The sequence below is a fragment of the Phalacrocorax aristotelis genome, chromosome 9, assembly GCF_949628215.1.
Source record: "Phalacrocorax aristotelis chromosome 9, bGulAri2.1, whole genome shotgun sequence".
Taxonomy (NCBI): Eukaryota; Metazoa; Chordata; class Aves; order Suliformes; family Phalacrocoracidae; genus Phalacrocorax; species Phalacrocorax aristotelis.
In genome coordinates, this window is record NC_134284.1 from 12,073,057 (window position 1) to 12,086,013 (window position 12,957).

The 12,957-nt window shown below is 49.7% G+C and overlaps 1 protein-coding gene across 1 annotated transcript; it reads right to left on the reverse strand.

The window, feature by feature from the left end:
- Nucleotides 1–9,881: 9,881 nt before the first annotated feature.
- ISCA2 (iron-sulfur cluster assembly 2) lies at nt 9,882–12,681 on the reverse strand. The gene is made up of 4 exons (XM_075103485.1): nt 12,518–12,681; nt 12,170–12,338; nt 11,911–12,026; nt 9,882–11,721 (listed from the first exon to the last, which is right to left on the reverse strand). The coding sequence occupies exons 1-4, from the start codon at nt 12,664–12,666 to the stop codon at nt 11,547–11,549; spliced, it is 609 nt and encodes a 202-aa protein (XP_074959586.1). The 5' UTR covers nt 12,667–12,681; the 3' UTR covers nt 9,882–11,546.
- Nucleotides 12,682–12,957: the final 276 nt, after the last annotated feature.

The window sequence follows — 12,957 nt, forward strand, 5'->3', positions numbered from 1 at the left end:
TCCTGAAAATGTCAAAACGTTTTGTTTAGACATTTTCTAAATGAAATAGCCTGGCTTTCTTTCGACATGATGTTCCATCTCAAAGCTGACCTATCTTTTAAAGTTTTAAAAAAAGCTAAATAATATGAAATGTTTTGGGTTTGAATAGACATTTTTATTTTATTTTCTGAAAGTCTCCCCTAAGTTTTCCATTTGGTTCGAATGGGCAGGTCTCCCCCTTCCTCCTGTCTGTGTGGGGAAGGGTGGGGATGGTTAGCAGGTGGTGAAATCCACTCTCCCCATGGTGCCAAGGGTACAGGGAGCTCTCCCAGGACTCTCCTCTTCTTGCTGGGGTACAGCCTTATATACCCATACTTCCCTCCATTGCCTGATCCCCCTCTCCCTCCCTGGGGTTTTACTCCAGTGCCCCATTCTCCCATCCTGGGAATAAAAATGCTGCTTTCAAGGCTGCCTGTGCCTCTCCAGCCCCCACACCATGTTTTTCATGAAAGCCAAAGATTAATTTCTGACTTAACTGACAATGCACCAAGTGAGCAAAAATGGAGCAGGCTGCAGGAGGATGGGACACAAAACTGGGGTGACATCTGTTCAGTATCAGTAGTCTCCAGAAGGTGCCCTGGCATGGGAGGGGGTGTGTGGGGCAGGCTTTGGGGTGCATGCAGTCTCCCAAAATCTGTCCTGCAGAGCCCCTGGGTGCTATACACTCCCATCAGGCCCTTGTGCCCTGGCCAGGAGTGAACTGGGGCAGTCCAGGTACTGCCACCTCCATGAGAAGCATCAGGGGGCTCCCCTTTTCCGACCTCCCCACCACTGGCCCAGGATGGGGAGAAACCTTCATTTCCCTCCATCAGCTTCCCCACACAGCTGACACCACCAATTGCTATGGAAACCCAGGGGATGTAGAACAGGGGGACTCTGCACAGCTGGGAGGCTCCTGCCACCCCAGGAAGGAGTTTCACAGGAGGAGGGGTGATATGGTGAGGCTTGGTGCCTCTGCCAGGGTGACCCTAGGGCCAAGCCCCTCCGTGGAGACAAAGGATGAGTGCCAGCTTGCTCTCCCCATCCTGCTAACACCCAGCGGGTTTGAGGTGCTAGTTATTGCCTACAGAGGATCCTGCGCTTATCCTCTCTCTCTCTCTGCATCAGTCATGACAAGAGCTTGCAGCAGAAAAGCACCTCCCTCACCAGCTGGGGACCACTGCCAGATTTCGGCTCTGCCAGCCTTTCTTCCTCCAGCAATGTACAGAGGTTTGTTCTTATACACGCAGCTCAAAGGCTCTTCTGTTTCACTTTCTTGTGAGGACTATCAAAGCACTCACAGATATTTTTTTTTTCTTTTCTTTTTTAATGTTTAGCAGCTTTTAAGAGAGGTCCCAGCACAGGCAAGAGGCTCTCATCAGGCACCAGTTCTGCCTCCCCCTCTGAGCAGCAGAAAGGCAGCAGAGAGAGAAAGTCCCTTAATTAGCAAGCTGGTACCCTGCTTCCTTTCTTTCCCTGCCCAAACCCCAGTGAAAGGCCAGGAACATCCACCTGGGACACCCAAATCAGCTTCTGATGACAGTACCTCTGCTGGCTATGCACAAACACCTCCTGGCAGCCCTGTGAAACTTTGAGGAAAACACATATAACTTTCTTCTGCAGAGACCAAATCAGCTTTATTTACCCTAGGTATGTTCGTAGCCCTCTTCCCTTTTAGTATTGCTTAGTTGTGAACGCAGGCAGACTCCTGCTGTGGCAAGAGCTCTTATCTCGGTATTACAGGTCATGAAGTGGCATGAGCAAAGGTTGTGAGCAAGCCGGCGATGTTAAGATGAGGTTATCTGTGTAGGCAGTCTCTGGAACAGGGCAATAGCATGGCCTGTACTGGGATTGTCAGCCAGAAACACATCGGAGAAGCACACACATAAGGAGTATTAGGCTTTTGAGGCCATCCAGGTTGTTTCCTCCCTATCTTTCCTCTGGGGTAAATTCGTACAGAGAAAATCCTTTCCAGTGCTGCTGGCTCTGCCCGTGATGCACATGTGAGGCTGCTTGTGACCAAAATACACAGCTCGGCTGTGACTCTGCTAATAAAACAGACCCCTGGGGAACCTCCCATCACAAGGTACTGGCTGGGCTGTACAGACCTGAGCTGGGGAGAGGAGGCTGGTGCTCAGATCAGACCAGAGAGGCTTTAGTAAGGCAGCAGCTGACTCACCACACTGCCTGAGGCAGGGAAGAAGCAGGAACAAGCCCAGGGGACAGACAAGTGCTGTCTGCAGCCCTCGCTGGGGAGAGGTGTGGTGCCCCTCACACCAGTCTGGGAGAGGAGGGAGCTAGAAAGGGAGCTGCTCCCTGGCACTCAGCATCCCAATTTTATTCAAAAAGGTGGGTGTCCTTTCGACTCATCCCTGAATCCTGGCTTTGATGTGACAACCTGCACAGGGAGATACAAAAGAAAGGAGGGAGATATAGAAAATGCTTCTTGCCTGAGCCGGGGTTTAGTTAGACTCCTATAATTAACGACTGCGGCTCTCCTCAGAAAGATCCCAGCTGCTTTGCTCTGCAGCCTGCACTATCAATTTTTCTCTCACGCAACCGACACGCACCAAAACTCATTGCTGTGAGGAACGGAATGAGTATGTATAAATCAAATGCATCTGGAAAACATGAGCAGGAGGGGAGGGGGCAACAGGAGTACATACTCCAAAGCAAGCAACACAGATCAGTATACCTGGGAGGATGCATTCAGGTTCCCCCAGGCCACAGGTAGCTTGTGGGGTCAAGTGTAGCAAGCTGTTCACACCTGAGCATTGTGTCAGGAGCCCAGGCAGCAAGTGAGACCTCTATGTGCCCAGACTAGCACATGCTGTGCAAGGTATGCCCTCATTTTTTCTTGAGATAAACAACTCTCTCAATAAGTTGCCCTTCTGCTGAACTACTTTGTGTCTGGACCAGCCCCACAGGGGCTAGGATCCCCCTTTTTCCCCCCAAACCCCAATCTTTAGGAAGCCCTCTCAACCTGAGACTTCTAGTGGTCTCATCTGCCCTGTAAAATTACCACATCCAGCACAGACTGGGAGGACATCAACCTGCAATGCCCAGCATATTGTAGAAGAGGGCATCCTCAAGCAGCAGAAGTCTGTTCCTCAACTCCTTACAACAGGAGCCTTTTCTCATTTGGAGAACTAGCCCATGCTCCTAAGTATGTAGCACATTGACTGAGGCTCTTTGTGCACCCTTGCTTTTCACATCTGCTGCCTTTTCTCCAGGCCAGCAGGGCCTAGTCCTTGAAAAGCAGGTACTTTTATAGTTCTTTGGCAGGTCTGGTTTTCATCTCTAAAACTTTGGCACTTTCTGTTTGCTGAAGGTCCTTCCCTGCAGGCTGTCACCATCCAAAGTTCGGCCAGCGCAAAGCAGAGCAGGTCAATGGCTTCATGGATCTGGCACCCCATGGCTGTATCTTTGGGGGATAGCCACCCAGCAGGCACAGCCACAGGCCGTGCACTCTGCTCAGTGCCTGCATCCCTTTGGTCTGGCTGCTCACTCCCTGTTCCTCCATCCTGTTCACTTTTCTCTGCATGTCCTACACCCCATCCCTTCACCGATTCTTGTCTTCTCAGTGGCTCCCAGGTCTCACCAGGTTCTTTTGCCTCTTATGATACCTGGACAGCTCTAAGTGTCCTGCCACCTTCCACAAACCCGTGCTTCTGTGGCAGAGCTAGGGGAGGCTTAGCAAATACCTCCTGTTGCCTTCCACCCCTGAGCATGTCTCTGGGCTATTCCCTCTTCTCCCACACTGGTCCATTTTGTCTTCGCTGTCTCACAGTGCTGGAGCTCCATTTGACGTGCAGACACAATTTTCTCCTGTGTAATTCAGCTCTGCCCTGTGAATTGGCTCTTCACTGATACATTTTTGCTTAGCTCGAAGAGGATTAAGTAACTTCTTTCACCACAGCAGTCCTATTTCTGGCCTGTGCCTGTTATCTGGGAACATAGGACAGTGGCAGCAGGGGGAAGCATTTTATTAAGAGGCTGAGGGATCTGCCACGCAGTCCCACTGCTTCCCTTGTCCCCACTAAGCTCTTCCAGGCACTGGTAGATAAAGTTCTGCTAACAATAGCATCACCCTGTTATTTCTGCCTTTGTCACCAAAGGCAGCTAGTGAATTCTCTTTTCCAAATGCTATTAGCTCTTCCCTGAAAAATTTCTATATTTACCATTGTGCTGGTAAATGAATCTTCCAGGTTTCAAGTTTGTGGCAAATGTGCATGGGTAAGCAGGGAGGCAAGGGGAAGCCTGCTGGACATGCTGGCCAGAACACAGCCACCCTTGCCTTGATGCAGTGTAGGATTCTGGCAAGGAGAATTGACCCTGCATCCCAAGGAGAGGTTGAATGTGGGGCTGTGTCACTCCCTCGGTCAATGCCTGCTCGGTCACTATGGACCCGAGGGGAAGAACCTAAAGCCACCCTGGCTGTGCAGCTCTGCAAGCCACAGGAGCAGGACTACAGAGCTTGCAGGCAACACTCCTTACAGTTCTAGCCCATGGCACAAGCTTGCCAGCCCACAGCAGTCCTCAGCAGAAGGAGCCCAGGCTGTCCCTGCCCTCAGGCTGCCATGCAACAGGTCAGAGGGGCATGCTGCTCCCCACAGCAGCCAAAGGGCAGCCATGGCTTCACACACTGAGCAAACCTTCCTCTGTACCCTCTGCCACAGCACCTCAGAGTCAAGTCAGCACAGTCTGGCACCAGGAGCACATCCTCTGGCAAACTTCTGCCCACGCAAACCATACAGTTTGTCCCAGTGCTCAGCACCTCAACTCAAGAGCAAGGACCCCACATCTCAGAGACCATTCTCAGCATCTTCCAAGTGATAGCTCCTAATCAAATCCTGGCAGTGTGTCAAGACAGTAATTCTTGCAGGGCAAACTCCTGCAAGTTCAGCAATGTACAGTGCTCTCTGGTCTTTGTTCTCCCCTTGATGAGACAACACGAACCCAGGCTGACTGTGACAGCTCTTTGTCATGTACAATCAGCACTGTGGTAGACTGCAGCAAGGAAAAGAATTGTGCTTGAGCAGCACCTGCCTCACCTGTTCTGAAGACCACATCTGCCTCCATGCTAACTCCTGAGCAGAGCTTTACTGACTTTTGCTTCACCACCTGTGAAATGCCAGTGGGGCAGATGTGGAAGGAGAGCTCTACCACATCCTGTCCGTGGATGACTCTATTGCATCAGGCTAGAAGAGTACAAGATGCAAGCTTTTTCCCCTCAGTAACCAAGATTAGACTGTGAATAAGAGGAATTAGCTAAAGGTCAAGCCAGCTAGAACAAGAATAATGAACATGGGCTTAAAGAACAGCTGTGTGCAATTGCTCAAAGTACAGCAGATTCTGTCCTTTTTTTTTTTTTTTTTTTTTTTTTTGACTCAGTGGCTGAAGGAGAAAGAGATGTTCACAGTGGCCAAGAGCACTTCTGGCTGGGGGACTGTAAAACGCATCATACAGCAAACACCTGGCTTCTCTGCCCTGCACCCCTTGAGTCACACATTAAATGGATAAGCATCGCCTTTGATCCCCAACTCTCTGACGGGCATGACCTCCTGATGCTGCCTTCCTTGCAAGAAGGTCCCTCACTCCTGAGGTTAATGTCACTTGCCCCAGCACCTCTGGTCGTATCAGACAAAGGCTTCTCCTCAAGTCTTAGACCCCATAATTAACCCTTGGCCCTTCAGACCAAAAGAAGCTGGGACATGTTGACCTTTGGAACCTGTTGGAAAGTTCAATTAACTTCAAGGTCCTTTTCTGGGAGCATTAGTTGAGGAAACAAAGAACTCTGAGAAGTGCTGGAACATTGTCATCAAGTTGTTCTGAACATCTCTATTTTTAGAAGGGTGAAGGAGAGAAGAGGCTGAAGACAATACCTCAGAGTCCCAGCACACCGGATGGCAGCAGTAGTCATAGGCCTCCCTCAGCCCCAAGCCTGAGCCAGAGGAGGAAAAGGGGGTGGTGATGGTGGTAGCTTCTTTCCCCCCTTTTATTTTTTTTTAAGAGATGAAGTTCCATTTTCACCACCCCACCCCCATGGTCAGAAAATGAGACCCACAGATAGAGCTGAAGATAATGGCAGGTTGCCATGGAAATGTGCATTTAGTCTCACTGTTTCCACGGCAACCGAAAGACATACCATTCTGTTCCTCTGAAGGATGCCAAAGGTAAATGAGCACTGATTAAAACAGGGGCACAAACTTGGCCTCTAATCAACCACAAAGACTAGGGCCATAAACTCTTATTGCTCAAGCAGGAAACACTAAGAGCCGTACAAGTCCTGGGAAGGCCAGAGGCAGGAAGCACTGCACAAACTGCTCCCCACAGGGCGAGGAACCACAGCCATGGAGTAACAGCCCATCTCACTGTCATGAACAGCTTCGTTTCTGTCCACAGCTGGATGCTAAACCCACCCCAAGTCCATGATCTACTGAGCTGTTTCCTGGGCAGATATCTGCCAGTTGGAGCTGAGCAAACATATGCCTCAGAACCCAGCAAGATCCAAAGTGCACCATTAATGCTATACCTAGCCCCTAACAGTGTGTGGCTCAAGGATTCACCCTCTTTTAAAAAACAGCAACAAAAAGATTACCCAAATCAAACTTCTGTTTGATAGAACACATGCAGCTGCAGTTTATTCTTGCCAGTGCTCTGTCTCCTTGAATTGTGGTTCTTTTTCCAGGGTGGCTGACAGTCGTACCAAACACACCATTACGCGAGGTTACCCCTTTCTCTGCTGCCAGCCTGTCTGGCAGTTACGGCCCCTTCCAGAGGAGCATGATTAATGCTGGGTGAGCACTTCAGCTGGTGTGCATAAAAACAGGCAAAGAGAACAAAGCGTCAAAATGGTGTACATCCTATCACACCCTCTGCCAATGAACCCAACTGCTGCATTTGTTAGTGAAGAAAGCATGTGGTTCAGTCCTTAACCACGTGCTGTAGCAGCTCATCCTGGAAAAGAAGTACGTTTGCTCTGAATTCAGTAAACTCCTCTAGCCAGTCCCAGCTAAGGGTGTGAACACTGGGGTTTATACCACTGTTTTTTACTTCCAGTTGCCAGTAGACGTTCAAAACACTTGCAAGGCTGAAGACAGTCTTGATACAGAAGCAGTTGCCTTCACAGTGTGGGACACAGACAAGAGCCTTTTTTCATGCAATTCTGCCTTCCTGTCACTGCCTCCTCCACCATTTAGTGATTCCTCCCCCAGGTGCTAGATTCAGGCAAGCCCTAAGAAGGCAGATTATACTGCTGTGTGGGGGTAGCAGAAGTCCCAGTGGGTGTCATCCAAGGGGTACTGGCTCCTCACCCCTAGCTGCCTTCCTGACTCAGCCAACAACTTTGTGCAGACAGAATTTCATGAGGGAGAGCACTGAACCCAGCAAAATTTTGCAGATAAAAATTTTGGAGTGACAGGCCCAGTTGCTCCCCTAACATCCACTGTAGGCTGGCCCTCAGTCTTACAGGAGCCACTCACTCCCAAATGCTCTTTGTAGGAAGTAATACCACACAGAAGCCCACCAAGGTGAGCATGATATTCCCATGCATATCCCTAAACCACAAGAAAAGGGGCATGACAAAAATCTGCCATTTCTCTACCAGTGGCCGGCCTGAAACTTAGAAGAGGGACCTACAGTTAACATGCAATGGTAGATACCTAATTTGAAGAACAGAGCCAGAGTCACAGGCTGAGGATGTGCTGGCCATCTACTAACAAGTCCCCACAGAGCTCCAAGAAGCCCTCACCAAAGTAAGGTTTTCTATTCCATCCTCTTCTACCTGCCTGACACTGATGATTGTGCCCTTTTCCCTTGAAGCTTCACCTTAAAGTAGGTTTCCGTGAATTTTTCTTGCTCATTCATTCCTTGTCAGGTGGGTGAACTGAGAGAATCCTCCTCCATGTGGGAGTAGAGAAAGATCTTCCACTGCAGTTTCTCATTTGCAACGAAGCAAACGCAGCACCTCCAGCTCCATACTCCTGCTTTTTCTCTGTGGTTTAGTACAAGGGCTCCTACCTATCCCCACAGCGTAGGCATCTCACAGGCATGCCATGGCAGTCCCTCACAGTCCAGACAGATTCAAATCTCCTGTCTGATCCTCTGCACCCTTCTCTTGGCACCACTAGTCTTGCCCCACAGCCTACCATGTGGTGTCATCTTTGTCCCCTAGGGCTATTCAGTGTACAAACCTTGATAGGGAAGAAAAATCCTGCCCTAGGAGCCAGGATCTAGCCTTTTCTGACTACACAGCCAAAATTCACCAAGGTCACCTTCACCCCCCTCTGCTAACACAACCCACTTTGACTTCCTAGACATGGACAGAAGTTTTCAATTTCTGATGTACCAACAGACTTTAAGAGTCAGGACTCTGGAGGTGACAGACAGCCCTTTGCACCCACTCCCTATTGGGAGCTGGAAGACTAGTAGCTTTGGCCAGAAGATTATAGCCGCCCCCAGGAAGCAGGACCAGGAGGCCAAGAGCAGTGTGTCATACAGCTGGAACCTCTTCAGCTCCTAGCAGTTTCTCTGATCTAGAAACTACTCTGCTGCCATACTAGATGAACTCAGCTCCAGCCTGCCTCCAGAACAGGCAGCTGCAAAGAAACTTTTGCTCTTGCCTAGGTCCTACACGGAGCAGATCCATCCTCACCCCAGACAGAGGTCGAAATGCCCATACAGGTCGAGTGTAGCAACTGCCAAGGAGTAAGGGGTCCATCTAGTGCAGTTAGAGCAGTACTGCCAGAACTGCAGGGAGAGCAAGCTACACAAGCACGCTTCCCCTGTGAGCCCAGTAATGCTGCCTGGTGACACTGGTGAGGACCCAAAACCTCATCTTCTGTACAGTCCCTGGGAAGGAGGAGGCAAATTCTCTGAAAGCAGGGGCACTCCACATAGACAGCACTTGCTGTATTTACTTCATCAGGGCAGAGTGAGTGAAGGCAGGTGGAACCTGACTAGGTTGAACAGACATGGTACATTGACATTTAGTAAGAACAGTAATCCAAGATGAAGGCTGCATGCTTACACGGGCTGAGGGCAGGCTTTAGTTTAGTGGAAAAAAACCTTGGTAGCTGCTGGTTTTCTACTTCTAGCACTACTGTTGCACTTTTATTTCCCATTAAAAAAATCCCAAAAGAGACTTGATCAAGGTCAGACTGCAAGAAATGGATCAAGAACAGATCTGTACTCCCTGGCTCAGAAAGCAATTCCTCCTGCCAACTTTCATTGCTCACTTATCCCAGCTGAAAGAAACTGAGTTTATAGAATCATTAAGGTTGGAAAAGACCTCTAGGATCATCAAGTCCAACCATCAACCCAAAACTACAACATCTCCTAAACCATGCCCTGAAGCGCCACATCTACACAGGTTTTAAATACCACCAGGGATGGTGACTCCCCCACCTCTCTGGGCAGCCTGTTCCAATGCCTGACCACTCTTTCAGTGAAGAAATTTTTTTTAATATCCAATCTAAACCTCCCCTAACACAGCTTGAAGCCATTTCCTCTCATTCTATCACTAGTAACTTGGGAGAAGAGACCAACACCCACCTCGTTACAACCTCCTTTCAGGTAGTTGTAGAGAGCGATAAGGTCTCCCCTCAGCCTTCTCTTCTCCAGGCTAAACAACCCCAGTTCCCTCAGCCGCTCCTCATAAGACTTGTGCTCTAGACCCTTCACCAGCTTCATTGCCCTTCTTTGGACACACCCCAGCAACTCAATGTCCTTCTTATAGTGAGGGGGTCCAATCTAATGTCTTCTATTTACACAAGCTTTTAGGTCTTACGCTTTTCAAAGGCAGTTGCAGCTGACATAACATTCAAGATCTGGGAGCATAAGGGTAGGGCCAAAACATCTGCAGCAGTTTAGACAAAGTCTTTTAATCACATCCTTTTACAAAATGGAACAGTGCTACATCCAGCTCACTCTGATAGCAACATAACTAGGTAGAACTTGTTGACTGCAGGAAAAAGAAATGGAAAAGGCTAAATCAAAAAAGATGCCGCTCCAAATCCTGTCCATATTCCCCATGTGACAAAGTCAGAGCAGATCACATATGACTCCTGTAACAGCTATGAATGAAACTGAAACTAGCTGGCTATCAACACTCTGAGTGCTAGAAATCAACAGGCAAATCAGTGCTGTATGTATGCACTGCTGATTGGTTTAGAAAGGCATGTGGGAAGCTTAACAACAAAAATGCCTGTGGCATGGAGTCTTAAGAAGCTCCTGGTTTGCCATAAGCAGTTGCCTTGAGACCGAAGTCATGCAGCACTCCCACACTCATATGAAAGACTTGAGTCTTATAGACAATTTGGTTATGATCAGATAAAATACAAGAGAGGAAACAAAAATAGCTTCCCCACCTCTCCTTTCACCCAGAAGCAGGTGAATCACTTTGTTTTAAAAGACATCTAGTGGTAGATAGAAAACTACAGAAAACAACTAATCACAAGAATCTTATTCTGGAAACTTCGAGATTTCGCATTCCATGGGAGTTCCACAAAAGAAAGGAGCTATTGCATTCTTCCATCAAACCAGGCACTAGTTAGACAGAGATTAAACAGTGAAGCAAGTTATGGAAAAGATTCTCAGACAACTAAGTCAAAAGGTCTTACGGACCCTTAAGTAGTACTCCAGATCCTCCTCTGCCTCTGTCACCTGAACTTTCCTTCCCAGTGGCATGGGGAGGCAGAAGACACTCTATGAAACCTGAGCATTTGTATGACCTAAAATTCCAAGTCAGGTTTAGGAACAGCCTAAAATAGTACTGAGGGACGGAGGGCTGTGTATTTTATTTATATATATATACACAAAAAAGCTTTTTTTTTTTAAATAAGATAAGTTCTTTTAAATAAAAAACCATAGCTATTAATTCTTCCTACCTCAATTTTTTAGCTTCATTTACTCTGAACAAGTAAAAACTGTCATCCCAGGGACTGACAGCAAAACCACTGTAGGCTCCTAGGACGAAGAGAAGCCTGCTGGGTAAAAGAACAGCAAAGTATCTAGGAAATCCCACTGTGGAGAGCCAGCAACACTAGAGGTATATAGGAGAGACTGAGTTCCATTCAGCTGGAAGACAAGGGATAAGCAACAGTACCTGAGAGAACCCAGATTATACCCACATGGGAACATATGAGCAATACCAACCAATCTCAAACACTTTTTTAGTAAGAACTTTCAATAAATGCACACACACGTATATATACACAGCCATTTCTTGCTGACAAGCCGTTAAGTGGTTCGACATTCAGGACAGGGTAGGCGAGTCAGCACCACCTGGCCAGTAGTTCACAGGGTGCTGAAGATGCTCTTGTGTGCTACTTCATGTTTCTGAAGGGAAGGCCAATGAGTCTTGGAGATCAGCTCAGTGCAGACATACATACAGCTACCATCATGTGTAACAGCTGTGTTACAGGGTAAGGAAGATGAGAGGGAGCAGCTGGGAGAAGAACAAGCAAAAACCCTCTGAAGACTGCCGGGAAGTGTCTGCAGACAGTGTCCATCCATGGGAAGTCCAGTCAGAATTTGACAGAGAAGGAAGTCCCACACGAGCAACCCTTTTCTGCTTGAGGGTTGCTCACCACCTGGAAGGAACTGCGAATCAGCTCCTGGCTGAAGTCCACCATGGAACCTTTCACAAAGGCCAGGCTCTCCACATCCACGACTACACGGGCACCACCTTGTTCAAACACCCTGGAGAAAAGCAGCATGTTTAACCATTAACTGTGCTGCAGACCTGACAGAGAAGCACAGCCTGAGCACCTTCCTTATCTCACAGGCTTCTTCCCTTCAGTTCAAGATACCATCATGTCACACACCCCTTCTTGTTACCTTTGCAAAGAACAGTCACACCCGACCACCACTACACCCCTTTGCCCTTGCCTGTCATCAGGATTGATAACCGTGTCCAAGGAAAACTTGTACTGGAATCCAGAGCAGCCACCTCCTTCTACCTGCAGCCTGAGAAACTCTGAGCCTTCTGTGATCTCCAGCAGCCTCTGCAAAAAAAAAAGAAAAGAGGGTTAAAAGACCTGCTGAACAAACTGGCAAACACTCACATGCCTCCCCTATGTGCCCGGGGTAGGCCAGGCAGTTTGGAGCCCATCCCAGAGGCACCCGAGTTGCCTCCCATGGTCCCTACCTTCACGCAGCTTTGGCTGAGGAAGACCTGTCCCTCGCTGGGGTCACTCTCCGTTGGGCCCAGCTGGGAGAAGGACGATGCCCACCGCAGCGGGCGGCCAACTGCACAGGTAGGACCCGGCAGGGGCCTCGGCAGCGCTCGTCCTCGGCACGGCGGAGCAGGACACCAGCTGCCTCAGGGAGAGGGGAGGAAAAGGGGAGCCTCAGAAGGGTCGCCTTCGAGGGCAGCTGCCGCACCCCCACGCTCGGCTCGGCCCCACCCCCGCAGAGCTGCAACACATGGGGACACCTAACGCCCCCCAACAGGCCAAAGGGACCGAGGGCGTCGCCCACCACCGCAGAGCGGTACCTCGCCCAGTCACCCAACACCAACCGCCGCCACCACCACCATCTCAGCACCCCCGGCGCCGCCATGATGACACCCGCGCCCGCCTCAGCGCCACGCCCCCGCCCGCCCATTGGCTGCCCGCCGCCGCCGCTTCCGGCCGGGGCCGACATGGCGCCCGCCGAGGCGGAAGTGCTGAGTCGGCGGCGGTTGCTAGGCAACGCCCTGCCCGCCTCCACCATGGCATCTCCACCGTGCGGGCCGGGCTGGGACGGTCCGGCTCCGGCTCCGGCGGCAGTGTCCCTCCGCGGGCAGAGCTTGGCTGCTGGCTCCGTAAAGCCAGCAAAGTGGCTGAAGCTTTGCACAACGCTGCTGTTCGTCCTTGGGAGCGTTCTCTTCCACAAGAGGGAACACATGGAGGGAAGTAAACAGCAATAAAACAATAGAGAGTAACAAAATAAATA

What these genes read in the sequence shown, in the direction of transcription:
- ISCA2 (XM_075103485.1), bottom strand. Translation starts at nt 12,666, where the DNA reads ATGTCGGCCCCGGCCGGAAGCGGCGGCGGCGGGCAGCCAATGGGCGGG. An exon ending in TCAGCCAAAGCTGCGTGAAG is followed by an intron (nt 12,027 to 12,169) that starts GTAGGGACCATG and finishes TTTTTTTTGCAG; the next exon opens with AGGCTGCTGGAGATCACAGA. An exon ending in GTTATCAATCCTGATGACAG is followed by an intron (nt 11,722 to 11,910) that starts GCAAGGGCAAAG and finishes GCTTTTCTCCAG; the next exon opens with GGTGTTTGAACAAGGTGGTG.